The 14032-nt window shown below is 30.2% G+C and overlaps 3 protein-coding genes across 5 annotated transcripts in view; all 3 read right to left on the reverse strand.

Moving 5' to 3' along the window:
* LOC113796956 (sodium/potassium-transporting ATPase subunit alpha-B-like) overlaps positions 1-14032 on the reverse strand; it is a 77177-nt gene that overhangs the window by 43112 nt on the left and 20033 nt on the right. The gene's annotated exons all lie outside the window — the stretch shown is intronic.
* On the reverse strand, positions 3386-5017 carry LOC113792225 (lanC-like protein 2). The gene has a single exon (XM_027342136.2). It carries the CDS (start codon positions 4967-4969, stop codon positions 3728-3730), a length of 1242 nt encoding a protein of 413 aa, XP_027197937.2. The 5' UTR covers positions 4970-5017; the 3' UTR covers positions 3386-3727.
* On the reverse strand, positions 5057-12679 carry LOC113792221 (uncharacterized). 3 transcript variants are annotated; one of them, XM_075822586.1, is made up of 7 exons: positions 12279-12679; positions 12099-12178; positions 10314-10861; positions 8720-10237; positions 7332-8522; positions 5415-7222; positions 5057-5332 (listed from the first exon to the last, which is right to left on the reverse strand). In XM_075822586.1, the coding sequence occupies exons 1-7, from the start codon at positions 12300-12302 to the stop codon at positions 5210-5212; spliced, it is 5292 nt and encodes a 1763-aa protein (XP_075678701.1). In that variant the 5' UTR covers positions 12303-12679; the 3' UTR covers positions 5057-5209. The 3 variants fall into 3 exon arrangements, with proteins under 3 accessions (XP_075678701.1, XP_075678703.1, XP_075678702.1); XM_075822588.1 differs by lacking the exon at positions 7332-8522 and having other exon boundaries at positions 12279-12670; XM_075822587.1 differs by lacking the exons at positions 12099-12178; positions 12279-12679 and adding an exon at positions 10978-11237.

A 14032-nucleotide genomic window follows, 5' to 3' on the forward strand; every position in this document is an offset into this window, starting at 1 on the left:
TAAGCATTGCTAAAAATTGGAGAGTACTCTTCAACACAATACTCTCCAATTTTGAATGACATTCTTCAACGTTGGTTAACACTATTCAAAATTGAAAAGCGAAAACAATCGAATGATGGAATTCGGTAATTCTGCTAAAAAAATGTATCCGACAGTGATTCCGATGAGATTTTATCACGAAAATTAATTAGAATTGATGCTAATGATTAAGATGTAAATTTTTTGGTTATAATCGATAATTGGAATTGAATCTTTGATATGTAACAATTCAATTCATTAATAAAAATAAAAGAATTTGTTAAAAATGGAATTCAATTTTTTCAAAGTGTGTGTTTAATTCAATTTAAAAGTTAATATTACATTTTGATTTGTTAAATCGATATCAAATATATGAATTGGGAATCAAGGGAATGATAAACCGAACATTACAAAAGAAAAGGTGCCAAATCATTTCACGAATAGTGAAACCGCTAAATTCAAAGAAACAAACCTAACATAAATAGGAATTATAAAATGATCCATATTAATCACATAGGGATCATGTGGACAATTTTTCAAGTAAAGAAAAGTCCATTCGTTCTTTCAATTTTACCATAACAAATCTAACATGAACAAGAATCATGCAAAAGATTTGGCGCGTTTTCATACTTTGAACAAATTATCGACACAATTCTAATATGGTCAATGTGGATTGTATTTGTATTTTCAAGATTCTTGTTAATGTCAGGTTTGGTTTGATAGATTTAATGTTTTCTCAATTCATGACAATGTTTGGCGCCATTTCTTTCTTCGACCAAATTATCGACACTATTCTGATATGATCAATGTGGATTGTATTTGTATTTTCAAGATTCTTGTTCATGTTAGGTTTGTTTTGTTGAATTTGAATATTTCCACTATCCGTGAAAATATTTGGCGCGTTTTCTATCTTCGACCAAATTATCGACACAAATCTTATATGGTCAATGTGGATCGTATTTGTATTTTCAAGATTCTTGTTTTGTTAGGTTTGGTTTGGTAAATTTAACGTTTTTAATATTCCTGGATGGATTTGGCGCGTTTTCTATCTTCGACCAAATTATCGACCCAATTCTAATATGATCAATGTGAATTGTATCAGCGTTTGTGAAATTCTTATTCATATTAAGTTGAAATTTGTCATTTTTTCAATTCATGAAATGATTTGGCGCGTTTTCTTTCTTCGACCAAATTATCGACAGAATTCTAATATGATCAATGTGGTATTTTCAAGATTCTTGTTAATGTTATGTTTGGTTTGATAAATTTAATGTTTTCTCAATTCATAACAATGTTTGGCGCGTTTTCTTTCTTTGTGAAAATTATCAACACAATTCTAATATGGTCAATGTGGATTGTATTCTTATTTCCAAAATTCTTGTTTGTGTTAGGTTTGGTTTGATAAATTTAATGTTTTCCCAATTCATGACAATGTTTGGCGCCATTTCTGTCTTCGACCAAATTATCGACACAATTCTAATATGATCAATGTGGATTGTATTTGTATTTTCAAGATTCGTGATTATGTTAGGTTGAAATTTGCCGTTCTCTCAATTTGTGAATGAATTTGGCGCCTTTTCAAATTATCGACACAATTCTTATGTGATTAATATATGGATCAACATTTTCATGATTCTTGTTCATGTAAAATTTGAGGCAGTGAATTCTTTCGATTCATGACAAAGTTTGGCGCGTTTTCTTCTTTTGAACAAATTATCGACACGATTCTTATGCGATTGATATGAATCGTTTTGTTATTCCTGGTAATGTTAGGTTTGTTATGGTGAATTGGTCGCTTTCTCCATTTGTGAATGAATTTGGCGCGTTTTTCGTTTCACAACAAATTATCAATAGAATTCTTATGTGATTAACATTGATCGTATTTTCATTTTCATCATTCCAAGTCATGTTAGGTTTGTCAAACATATCTCTTAATTCACTCTTGGTTCTTTTGGAATTGAAAATATTTTTTATTATGTGTTCCTTCGATTCAAAAGGATTCATCATCTCTAAAATACATCATTTCACAAGTTGGAAATAATGATTATTAAATTAATTTTTGTCAATGTTAAGTCTATGGAAAATAATAATGCATTTTTTTCAAAAATTTCTCATGTTCGACAAATGATCATTTGCGCATAGTCAAATGCTAACTATTTTCAATACAAATACGGCCTGCACTTTCGATAGTGTAAATTGTTTTAGCGCGTAAAATTTCTCTCGCGGCTAGTGGCGGCTAGTGGTAACTATTTTCTATACTTTTTCTCGTCCAATCAGAATGCAAATTTCAAAAGTTCTATTCAACGGTCGTCAAAATCGTTTGTCCTCGTCATTCTATTTCGAACTTTTTTCGGTGACGGTTGTTTTTTCGAACGTTTTTTTCTGGTTAGTCTTATAAGTTATTTTTTTCAATTTTAATCATTGATTTTGGTCCAAATTTTTGGAACAACCACTTTTATTGATTAAAGATTATCTTTGTTTATGCTTTTATTTGTTTCAGATTAAAAATTGACCACGAAATTGATGAAAATTGTTTGGACGATTCGTGATGAAATTGACGAAAAATGATCATTTTCTCGATTTCATTTATTCAAGTTTGTAATTATCAAATGATAATTCATTTTAAATAAACTTTCATCTTTTCTAAGTTTATTTTTTCAGTTTCGTTATGGTCCAGTAAATTAATAAAGGTAATATTACCATTTTGAGTGACATGAAAATAATAACAATTTATCTTCGTCTTAGCATACAATTCCACATGGCAAAAGACTATGGATAATTGGTGAGGAAAATACATTGTCCCAAATAAAACTACTGATTGGATCGATGGACTTTCAGGTAACTAATCTTTACTTTCTAATCGATAATTTTTACACTTTAGTTCCTCAAGTTTTTGCTAATGAATGTCGAAACAATATTCGAATGATTATCATGTTCCCGATCGATTTGGCGATTCCATTGTTCATCGGCATCAGATTCAAGAATAGTTTGACAATGTTAAACAATAGGCTAGGCTAGGTTAGATTAGAATTAGGAAACATGGTCTGAGCTATTTCCTATTGAATCCGATGCCTGGTGACACTTTGGAACCAAAAAACGATCGAAAATTATGATATCATTCGAGTATTTTCAAACTGGAATGGATACTTGTAGTAAATGATGGTAAGTTTTTAAATCCAATGATCGAAACTATCAACTAACATTCTTTTGAATTCAGGATCATCGCTGAGAATGATGGTATTCAAATATTCAATTTCATGGATCAAATTTGAACATTAAGTCTTGTAACATGAATCGGATCGTTGGACATCGAATATTCAATTTTGGATCGATTTGGAACTGGACAAGAATGGAACAACGTGGGATGTTAAATATTAATGATTTTTATGAATTTCAAATTTTTTAATTATCAATAAAATTATAATTAAATTTTAATTTATGTGTAATTAAATTAATATGGGGGCCAATGCAATAAAAGGGGGGAGAACCTGCAACAATCGGAGAGAGCGACACTATCGATAGTATTTTCGATTATTTACTGCTTACGATTGTGTGATTTCAATTTTGATGAGTGCTCTCCAAAATTGAAAAATACGGCAACGAACAGATTTGAAGAGTACTCTCCAATTTTGATGAGCCTACTTTTTTTTGTGTGTTAGCAGATCAGCTGATCGAACGCGAAAAAAAATTTTGACAACCATAAATGAAATTAAATTTGAAATGCAGGAAATCGGGCTTGTTTTGGTTGAATACAATCGGCTAGAAAATAAATTGTACCGGCTAAACCTTCAAACAATGAATATGGTCTATCAGCAATTCTAGTTCGATGTTGGTTAGGTTGAAAACACCATTCGGCAAATTTGCAAGCACGATAAAGATATTTTTGATCATTTGTCGATTGAAATAAACGTAAAAATGCATAACCATTACCAGCCGTTCCATGACATAATCCACAACCTTTTTTCAATAATCCTCGTTGCCAAATATCATCAGCAGCTTTTTTGGCTGCATCTAAATATGATTGATCGTTGAATATTTCATATGATAATAATAACAAATGAATGATACCCGGTGATCCATGACACCAATGAACCAATCGATCTTCGGTATTATTCATTGATGATCGAAAATTTCCCGTATTAGGAAATTGTAACCGAAGAATCGAATCGATTGTCGGTTTGATCAATGTATTTAATTCTTGTTTATCATTGTCGAGATAATTTCTTGCTTCAAGCAACATGTAAAGAATACCAGCATAACCATGTGCAGCACCAACATATCCTTTTTCATGCCAATAATAAACCAAAGGAGCAATGGGATTCTTTTCTTTTCGAGATGTTAGTTGACCAGATTCAAGAATTTTTTCCACTACCGATCTAATTAGATTATTATCAAGTATTTGAGCTGAATTGGGAATTTTTTCTCTCAACATTAATAATGAATAAAGATAACCGGAACGTCCGAAAAGAATTTCATCGGGTACATCATCAGATGATAGTATTTTCGGTGCTAAATCACGAATTATTTGCAAATATTTTGTTGAATCTTTTTCATTTACATGATTGCTAAGTATTTTGCAAGCTAAAACGCCAATTTGTCCACAAAGAAATGCTGAATATCGTTCTTTAGAATGGCGACCAATGTTTTCCAAACTTTGTTTAACCAATCCATTGACTTTGCTTAGGATATCTTGTCGTTCATTTTCAAATGCATTCAATTCATATAATTTTAGATATAATAAAACGATTCCAGTTGATCCAGTATAGATTGTAAAATTATCTGATGATAATGACATTAAATTGGTTTCCAATTCGCGAAGTAATAGTCGAATATGATCAATAAAAACTGTATGCAATGATGGAATAAGCAATGCAGATTCATCATCATTATCAGTTAGTGAAGTACCATCATTATAATCAGGATAAGGATTAGGATAATAACGTTCACCCATTTTTTCTAAATTCACGTTTCAAAACCATCATGCATGATGGTAAAAAAAATCAACAAATGTACATGACATGTATAAACTGGGCAAAAATTTGAAAATTATCGTCTTTTTTTTTATTTTAATTGAAAATTTGTTTCGTAAAATTATAAATAAAAATATGAAAATTAATAAAATGAGATAATACTGAAATAATGATAATTTGAACAAAACAAATGTTCGATTCAAATATCAACATCATCATAATTAGGTTTTGTCCGCTAATTTAATTGTGCTTTGAACAATGTCCGGTGTATTAAAATTTCTGTTTGATGGACTTGTTGTTGACGTAGCAGTAGGATCATTATCTTGATCTGTAAATTTCATTGGCTAAAAAGGAGAAAAAAAAATTGTAATCATTATTATCCTTGAATAGAGAATTTATAAAAAAAAAATTTCGGATATATCTTACCTGATCAATAGATGATTTGAGATCGGATGTTAACATCATCATCATCATCATATCATCACCATTATCATTGTTATGATGATTAAAATAATGATGATTAGTTTGAAGATATGAATCGTAATTTGTTCGCGATGATGATGATGATGATGATGCTCGTTGTTGTTGGTGATGATGATGATGATGATGATGATTAAATTTTCGACGTTCAGATTCTCGTTTAACTTCACGAACAGTTTTCACTTCATTCGATTTATTATTCATTGCTTGCTGTTGTGTTTGTTGTTGTTGCTGTTGATGATGATAATTATAAATCTGTTTAAGTTGTTGATCAACAATACTATCACCACTACTACCACCATAAGTTGACATCACTTTATTTGGATCAAATTCACACATTGTCGTAATATTATTATTAATTTCTTTACCACCATTAATCGTTTGTGATGATGAATTTGATGATAAATGATGATTTCTATGTTGATGATGTTTATCCAGATTAATGTTAAGTGTAAAAAATTCATCATTCAAATTATTATCAATGTTGTTTATCGGATCACAATTATCATCATCATCATCATCATCATCGTCATCATCGATTTGTTCGTGGCCATCATTTTGTTGTTTGCTATCAACAAATGTTTGTGATTTTTTAATAATATTTTCATATAAAGGATAAAGGCTTGTTTCGGCTGCATTATTTACAGCCAATTTCAATTCTTCATTCGTAAAACGATGATAATTTGAATAATAATTATTATTATCATCTCCATCATCATCATTATCATTATCATTAAATCGATCGGTCATAAATTTGGTTTCAGAATTTTTCAAATTTTCAATCGCATTATTCAATTCTTTACGGCGATTATGTAGATCATCAATTACTTCGTTAATATGTGCTAATTCGGCTTCAAGTTTTGATGAACGTGTAATTTCCATTGCTTCTTGTTCATTTTCCAAAACTTGTTTCAATTTATTTCGGGCTAAAAGCATTTCCTGTTCCATTCGTGCATTTTCCACTGCTTTTTCTTCCAATTTTTTTGTCGAATGTGTTAACATTCCACGAACACGATCCAATTCTCCTTCTAAAACTTTTTGTTGTCTTTTTAGGATTTCAATGTTTTCATTGGGTGTTTCATCTACAGCCGCAGCAACAGCAGCTGTTTGAATCGATATCGAATCAGCCGAATGATGATTATCACAATCATTCTTCATTGATGATTTGAATCGATTATTATTATTATTATCATCATCATCATCATCATTATCATCAACCACAACACGATCCAAATTCGATGTAGATGCAGCTTTCTTTTTGTTCAATTCATTGAGCATTGTTTTCGATTTCATTTTGATCATATGATCAATTGTCTGAATTATTGGCAATTGCAATTGATATTCTCGATTAATTTCTTTCCATTTTCGATTAAGCTCATTAAATCTTAATTGATAATCATCTTTACGATATGGTTGAATTTCCATCATTTTTTCTTCACTATCCATTTGCATTCGTAATTGTTCCATTGTTTTTTCTAATTGTGATTGTTTACGACGTAATTGTATTAACATTAGTATCAATTCTTCATTACTTTTACCCATATATTCAGCAGCCGAGACACTAAATCTTCGTGATGATTTTAAAAAATGTTTACGTGATGAAAAACGATTCAATGATTTAACCTTTTCATCATCATCATCGAATTGTATTTCTGAATCCGAAGCATTATTGTTGTTTAGATTTTCTCGTGATTTACGTTTTCTTCGTCTTTTTTTCAATGATGATGTTTCGATAGGAATTTCATGTAATGAATCTGTTTTTGGATGGAACGAAAAAAACAAAATGAATTCATTAATGCTTTGCTTATCAATTGGTTCAAAATATTTGCAAAAAGGTGAATGAATTCTGGATTAATGATTTACCTAGACTATCGGCTTTATTTAATTTCTTATTATTATTCAATATTTTTCGGGTTTGTTTTTTTAAATTATTCGACAAATTTCGTTTATTATGAGAAACAGGTATCGTTGCTTGTATTGTAGGGGTTTTTGTTCGTTCGGTACAATTCTCATAAATGGGTTGTTGTTGTTGATTTGTAACTAATTGTTCAACAACTAATTCATTATCATTAAAATTATTTTCTGTTACAATAATTTCCTTATGAATAGTCTTATTAGATGGAAAATTCTCATCAAATGGTTTTGTTGTTGTTGTCGAACAATTCATTTTACTATTGTTAGGTAATAATACTGATGATGAATAATGTTTTTTCTCATCAACATTGAAATCTTTTTTCTCATCATTCATCATCATCAGATTATTATTAGATAATTTTGTTTTGTTTTTATCTAATGTTGTTGATGTTAATGATGTTCGACTTAAAAAACGTGTATTATTCGAATCAGTACAACGTGATAATAATGGTGGTGGTTCAGCAAAATCTCCCAATTTTTTCTTCAATGCAATTTTTTGTTCTTCATTCAAAAGATCGGAATAATAATAAGGTGCACCACCACCACCACCACTACTACTACCATTACCACTAATAGAAATTGAAGATTGTTTGGAATGATTTTGATCATTATTGTTTGCATCATCAACATTAATTTCGGATCTATGAACATTATTATCATCATTATCATTATCATCGCAAATTGTAGATGGACATTGTTGTTTCAAAGATTTCGTAATAGTAGCAGTAGTTGTTGTTGTAGGTTTCCTATATGTTCGAACATTTAAACCAAATTTAAATTTAATTTCTGATTCTTCATTCGATTGATTCTGTTGTACATCCGAATCATTCACCGGACAATGTTGTTTGATTTTTGTTAATTCGTTTCGTTTCAAATTATCATTTATTGCATTTGGATTGGCTGATGGTATTGGCAGACCAATTTCATTCCAATCATCATTATTATTATTATCATCATTCGATTGCTTTTTATTGATTGATAATCTAGCCATATTGTTTTTCGTTGAATTAGAATTACGTTTACAACTACTAAATTGACGTTGAAATAATAATTTTGATGCTTTTTGATATTCTTTTCGACTTAATTCAAATGGGTCATTATCATTATCATCGGGTAAATTATTACTATTTTTTCGGAAAACTTTTCAAACAACAAAAAAAACAAACAAAGGGTTATTACATGATATATGTGTATGTGAAAGGGGAAATTCAAGTTATTTAAATAACTAAAAGAAGTCTGATTATTAACATAGGTGAAGAAAAAGATGAACACTTTAACCATTGAAAAATTACGGAAATCTGCTGACCAAAATAATAACAAAACAATACAAAACTTACTTTCATCATCAGATGTATAGGTGGTAACAATATTTTTGTCTTGTTTAATCTTCATCATTGTTGTTGTTGTTGTTGTTGTTTGTTGTTGTGGCAGACCAACTGTATCAAATAATTGTTGCTGTTGTTGTTGAAAACGAAAAATGTATTCTTGTGGTAATGGTGGTCGATTTGGAATCGTCGTCGAAGGAATGATTTCATCATTATCATTATTATAGGTTGTATGAAAAAGATTTCTAGCCATATATGGATCAAATTTAGCGGATTGATGATAATATTTTTCGATACTAGATTTTGGCCTTGTTGGCATTATTCTTGTGGATTCTGTATTGACAATATTATTATTATTATTATTAAATACATCACCGGTTTTATTTTCATTATTTTTGTTGATTGAAAATAATGTTTGACATTCTTGATCATCAACATCATCATTATCTAATTCAAAATCTTGATTACGTTCAAGAAAATCGGCTGAACGTGGTCTAGGAGGTAAACGTTGTTGTTGTGGAATGGACAACTGTGAATGATCAACAAGATTCTGAGCAAAATAACCATGTTCAAATTGTTGTTGTTGATGTTGCGGAATAATGTTAAAATCTGATGATATAACAGTATGATATGGCACAGGAAAATTTTGTTCATCAGCAACAGCAGTAGCAGTGGGAACAAAATAATTTTGATTAATCAAATTCGGATCTATTTGTTGTCCATGATGATGATGATGTTGATGTTGATGATACAATTTATATGTTTGTTGACGATAATCTTGTAGATGATATTGTGGTAACATTAAATCATAATAATGTCGTTGTGGTTTCGGTGGTGCATCGGCTATATATTCACTGTTATTTATAAATTGTGATGAATGATTCGATGATGGATAATAGATTGGCAATCCAATAGATCCATTATATGATTGTTGTTGTTGATGATGATGATATAATGATGGTAGATAATTTTGACCATCATAATTAGTGATTGGATAAATTTGCTGTTGTTGTTGCTGTAATTGATGAATAACATTATTCGAATCATCAATACAACGTTTTGTTTGATGATAAGCTAAAAAACCAGATTCATCATCTTGAATAATACGATTGGATAATAATCCTGTTGTTGTTCCAACTAATCGTTGTCGTTGTTCCAATATCGATTCTTTTCGATCATTATTATCATTAATCTTATTATTATTGCAATGATCATCATTAATATCATTATTGATCTGTTTATCGCCGGTCATTACATTATTATTATTATTATTACTATTGTTGTTGGTGGTGGTTGTATTTGTTGTGGCGGAAAACATTGCACTCAATTGCATAATAGAAGCCATTGAAAGAGCATTCATCCATTGTTGTTGATATTCTTTTGAATCGGCCGAAAAATAATATGTTTTCATATTATTATGTTCAGCTTTGAATGCAAATTTTCGAGATATACCATCATTACGACTAAAACATGGACTAATTTTATAACTAGGTAATAAAAGTGAACCAAGCATCTTTTCTTCGGCCATATCTATTGAATGTGAAGCGAAAAAAAAAGATAATTATCTGAATTAATAGCCAAGACAACAACAACAACAAAAAATTACCTTTGTAATAGAAAAGACAATAATCGGCAAGAACACACCATCTTCGTTTCCATTGTTTAATTGCGGCACCTTCCAACCGATAAAGCCAACCACGTAATGATACTTTAAATTCATCCGAACGATTTACATTTGGTGATCGTAAATATTGATTACTTTGTTGTCGAACCTGATTTTTTATTCCAACACGTAGACCATCCATTATTGAAGATTTAATTGATGATGATGTTTCACGATTCCAATCACTATTACAATTACTATCAAAATGATTTGAATATCGATTAAACAATGGTTGACGATAAACTATATCGCCATAATAATATGGTGCAGAATGATTATTATTTGCGGTTGATGATGGTGATTGATTCAGTTGATGATGATTTTGTACAAATTCGGTTTGTTGCAGGGGAGATTGTTGTTGCGATGTTTCATTTGGATAAACGTTGTTTTCAAAATCGTTGTAATTATTATTATTATTATGATTATTATTATTATTGATAAATTTATTGAGCAAATTTGAGCAAAAAAAATTATTTGATTCATCAAAACGACTATAAAATTGGAAAAAAAAATTCATTAATCAATCAAATTTAGTTTTAAAATCAAAACACAAATTATGTTTTTGTAAATCAAACTGTCACTGTAAGTGTGTGTGGGTATGTAATACCTTGGATGGCAGCAAATTAAATTGCTCCAATGATTTAAATTAAAATGATGGCTAGTCATAATTGGATCATTTGAATTCAAATTTAAATTTGAATATCGATATCGGAATGGACACTGAGTGTACCAGGAAAACCAATCCAAACACAACAACAACAACAAAGGTCAACAATCGAAGAAATAAGATTCTTTGATTAAATTAATTTTCTATTACTGTCCCTATTACTCTCTTCATTATATTTCTTTCTTCCCCTCTACGTTTTGATTGAAACTATGCCTGTGTGTGTGTGTGCGTGTGATTTTTGTGTGTATGTTCCTAGGGAAAAAAATTTTACCGTTTATTTTGCAAGCAAAAAAAAACAAACGCCAAAAAAAGATGCCCAGAAAGAAATCAAAACATCCCAATATAGTCACATAGATGGATCACATACACATGTGCTGTGTACAATGTTTGTTTGTTTGTTGTTATTTTATCTTGTTCCAACAACAGAAACATAGAGGCATGGGTGTGTTGTGTATTTTGGATGTAGAATCTGAATCAGGATGATGATTCTGAATTCTATATTCTGGTTTGGTTGGTCGTTCGGTTGTATATAGCATCATCATCACCACCACCGAACAAACATTTGAAATCGGAAAGAAAAAAAAACTTACCTTTAGTTAAATCATGATGAATTCAAGTAAAAAAAAATTTCAAATTCAAAAACTTGATCGATTTAAACTTTGATCTGATAAAACAAATTGCAAATAAAAATCATTTTTACAAAGATCGAATCGTCGATCATCATCATCAACGGCAACGATAACAACCATCGAATACGACCACCAACATATCAACATACACCGAGAGAGAGAGAGAGATACATAGAAAAAAAATCCAACACGGTAGACGTTCAAAGTTCAAGAATGGTGGTGGTATAGTTTGTTTGTATACAAAAACCATTCGAAAATATCTCATTCGATGAACCAAAGAAGAAAAAAAAATTCACTTGTTGTTCACTTCATTCATTCAACGATCTCAATCTCAACGAATTATTGTTGTTGTACAAAAAGCAAAGAAAAGAAAAAAAATTCTTTCAATATGACTTTTTTTTTTGGTTAGAGTACGAAAAATATCGAACATACCTTTCTAAATAACGAAAATAATGTAATGGTGTGCTCATCCAATTCAAGACTTGTTTTTTTTTCTTTGGCTTGTTTGCTTTCTATCAAAACCGATAACAAGTGTTTTTTTCACATTCATTCTTTGCTTTGTTCTTCTTCATCGTTTCTTCTTGTTCTTCGTCGTCGTCGTTTTTTACTTACCTTAATCAACATTTCGAGGTTCATTGATTCAATAGTGGCGATGATGATGATGATGATTGTGGTGGTGTTGGTGGTGGTGGTGGTGGTGGTGGCATCAATTGTTCGGTAATCATAAAAGATTTCGCAAATTTCTTCATTGTGTTTTTACGAAAAACGATAACCAAAAAAAAAGATAATATATGCTCAAATCGAACACAAACAAAAACAAAAAAAAAATTGCGGTCAATCCGGACCTGTTACTGTTCGAATTCGAATGTTTTTTTGGCTGAAGGGATGTTACATCCCGATCGATAGATCGATCGATGTTCATTATAATGATGATTCGTTCATCACTTCTTTGAGCAACATAAAAACTTGTTTTTTAAGATGATTTTTTTTGAAAAAAAGGTGATTGATCACAGTGAATGAATGAATGAATGAATGAAAGTTAAACAAATCGCCAAAAACACATTTTTGCATTTTGTTTATTTTTGTTTTCGAATGGAAAACAAATTCAATTGTTATCCGCTCAATGATGAGGAAATCTTTAGGAAACAAAAAAACGATTTTCGGTTGGATCATCATCATTATCCTGAGGATTAATTTGAAAGGATTAAGCAAGGGGAAAATGCGATTATTTTTTTTCGGGAATTATGTAAATAAATAACCGGAAATCGGGTAAACAAAATCAGTGAGAGAGAGAGAAATAAAAAAAATCTTTATCAATCTGTCATTGTTTACTGTGTGTATGCAGAGCCATCTATTGATGTCAGATCGAATTTGAATTTGAAAAAAAAATGAAAAAAGGAAAATCCTCAATGAAATTCTGAATGATGAAAATGAAAATAATTTTCCGCTCAGTTGCGGCCGTTATCTTATTCTTACCATTCTTTATTTTTTCGGTAAATATGGTTAACTAAACTAAACTAAACTAAATCCTACTTAACAATTCACATTTCATTTATTTTGACAAAATGAGATTCTCTTATCTGATGATCTCAAGTCATGCGTTTCAATTCAATTCAATTCTGACTGTCAGTCAGTCATTCAGTCAGATACATGTCAACACTTTTTTTTTGGATTGTCAACACTTTGTTCGTTTTGTCGGTGTTTTTTTGTTTGTTGTGATGTTTCAATTTTCAATTTTACGAATAGGTCTCGGTCAGTGAGCCGTTACTATCGCATAACGAACAGAAACCAAAAATTTTTTCATTACCAAAAATTTTCACCAATAAACAGCCAAACACACTACAAATTGATTTTTTTTTTCACTTTTTTTTGTTGTTCAATAGTTATTGCTTAATTGGAAATGAATGAATGAATGCAGTGAAAAAAAAACAAACTTTTTATTCATTCATCGATTGTATTCTATGTGAATGTCACTTAGTCAATAGTTGATAAATGTTGAGGGGAAAAAACGATTCTTTCATTTTTTCTTTTTGGAACCGGTACGGTATTCATATTTTGTTTGGTTTCGTTTGCGGTAAATTGCATTTTGGATATTGTGGAGTGTGCATTTTCGTCAATGGTATGATTGTGATAAACGATTTTTCTGTTTGTTTGGCTATAGTTATTGTTGTTGTAAACAAAAAAAAAAATCAGAATGATGAATATAACTAACTAACTAGCTAGCTAGCTAACTAACTAACATAGGGATTTATCAATAACATCGTCAATAACAATATGGTTCGCAAACCAAAAAAAAAAAAATTCAAATCAAATCAATATTGTTCACTGCTGCTGCTGTTGTTGCCAATTTTATAATGAAATGAATA

Source organism: Dermatophagoides pteronyssinus, unplaced genomic scaffold (assembly GCF_027571235.1).
Source record: "Dermatophagoides pteronyssinus isolate colony J.1.1.1.1 unplaced genomic scaffold, Derpt_VIB-CSIC_2022.12 sq0018, whole genome shotgun sequence".
In the NCBI taxonomy this organism is placed as follows: domain Eukaryota; kingdom Metazoa; phylum Arthropoda; class Arachnida; order Sarcoptiformes; family Pyroglyphidae; genus Dermatophagoides; species Dermatophagoides pteronyssinus.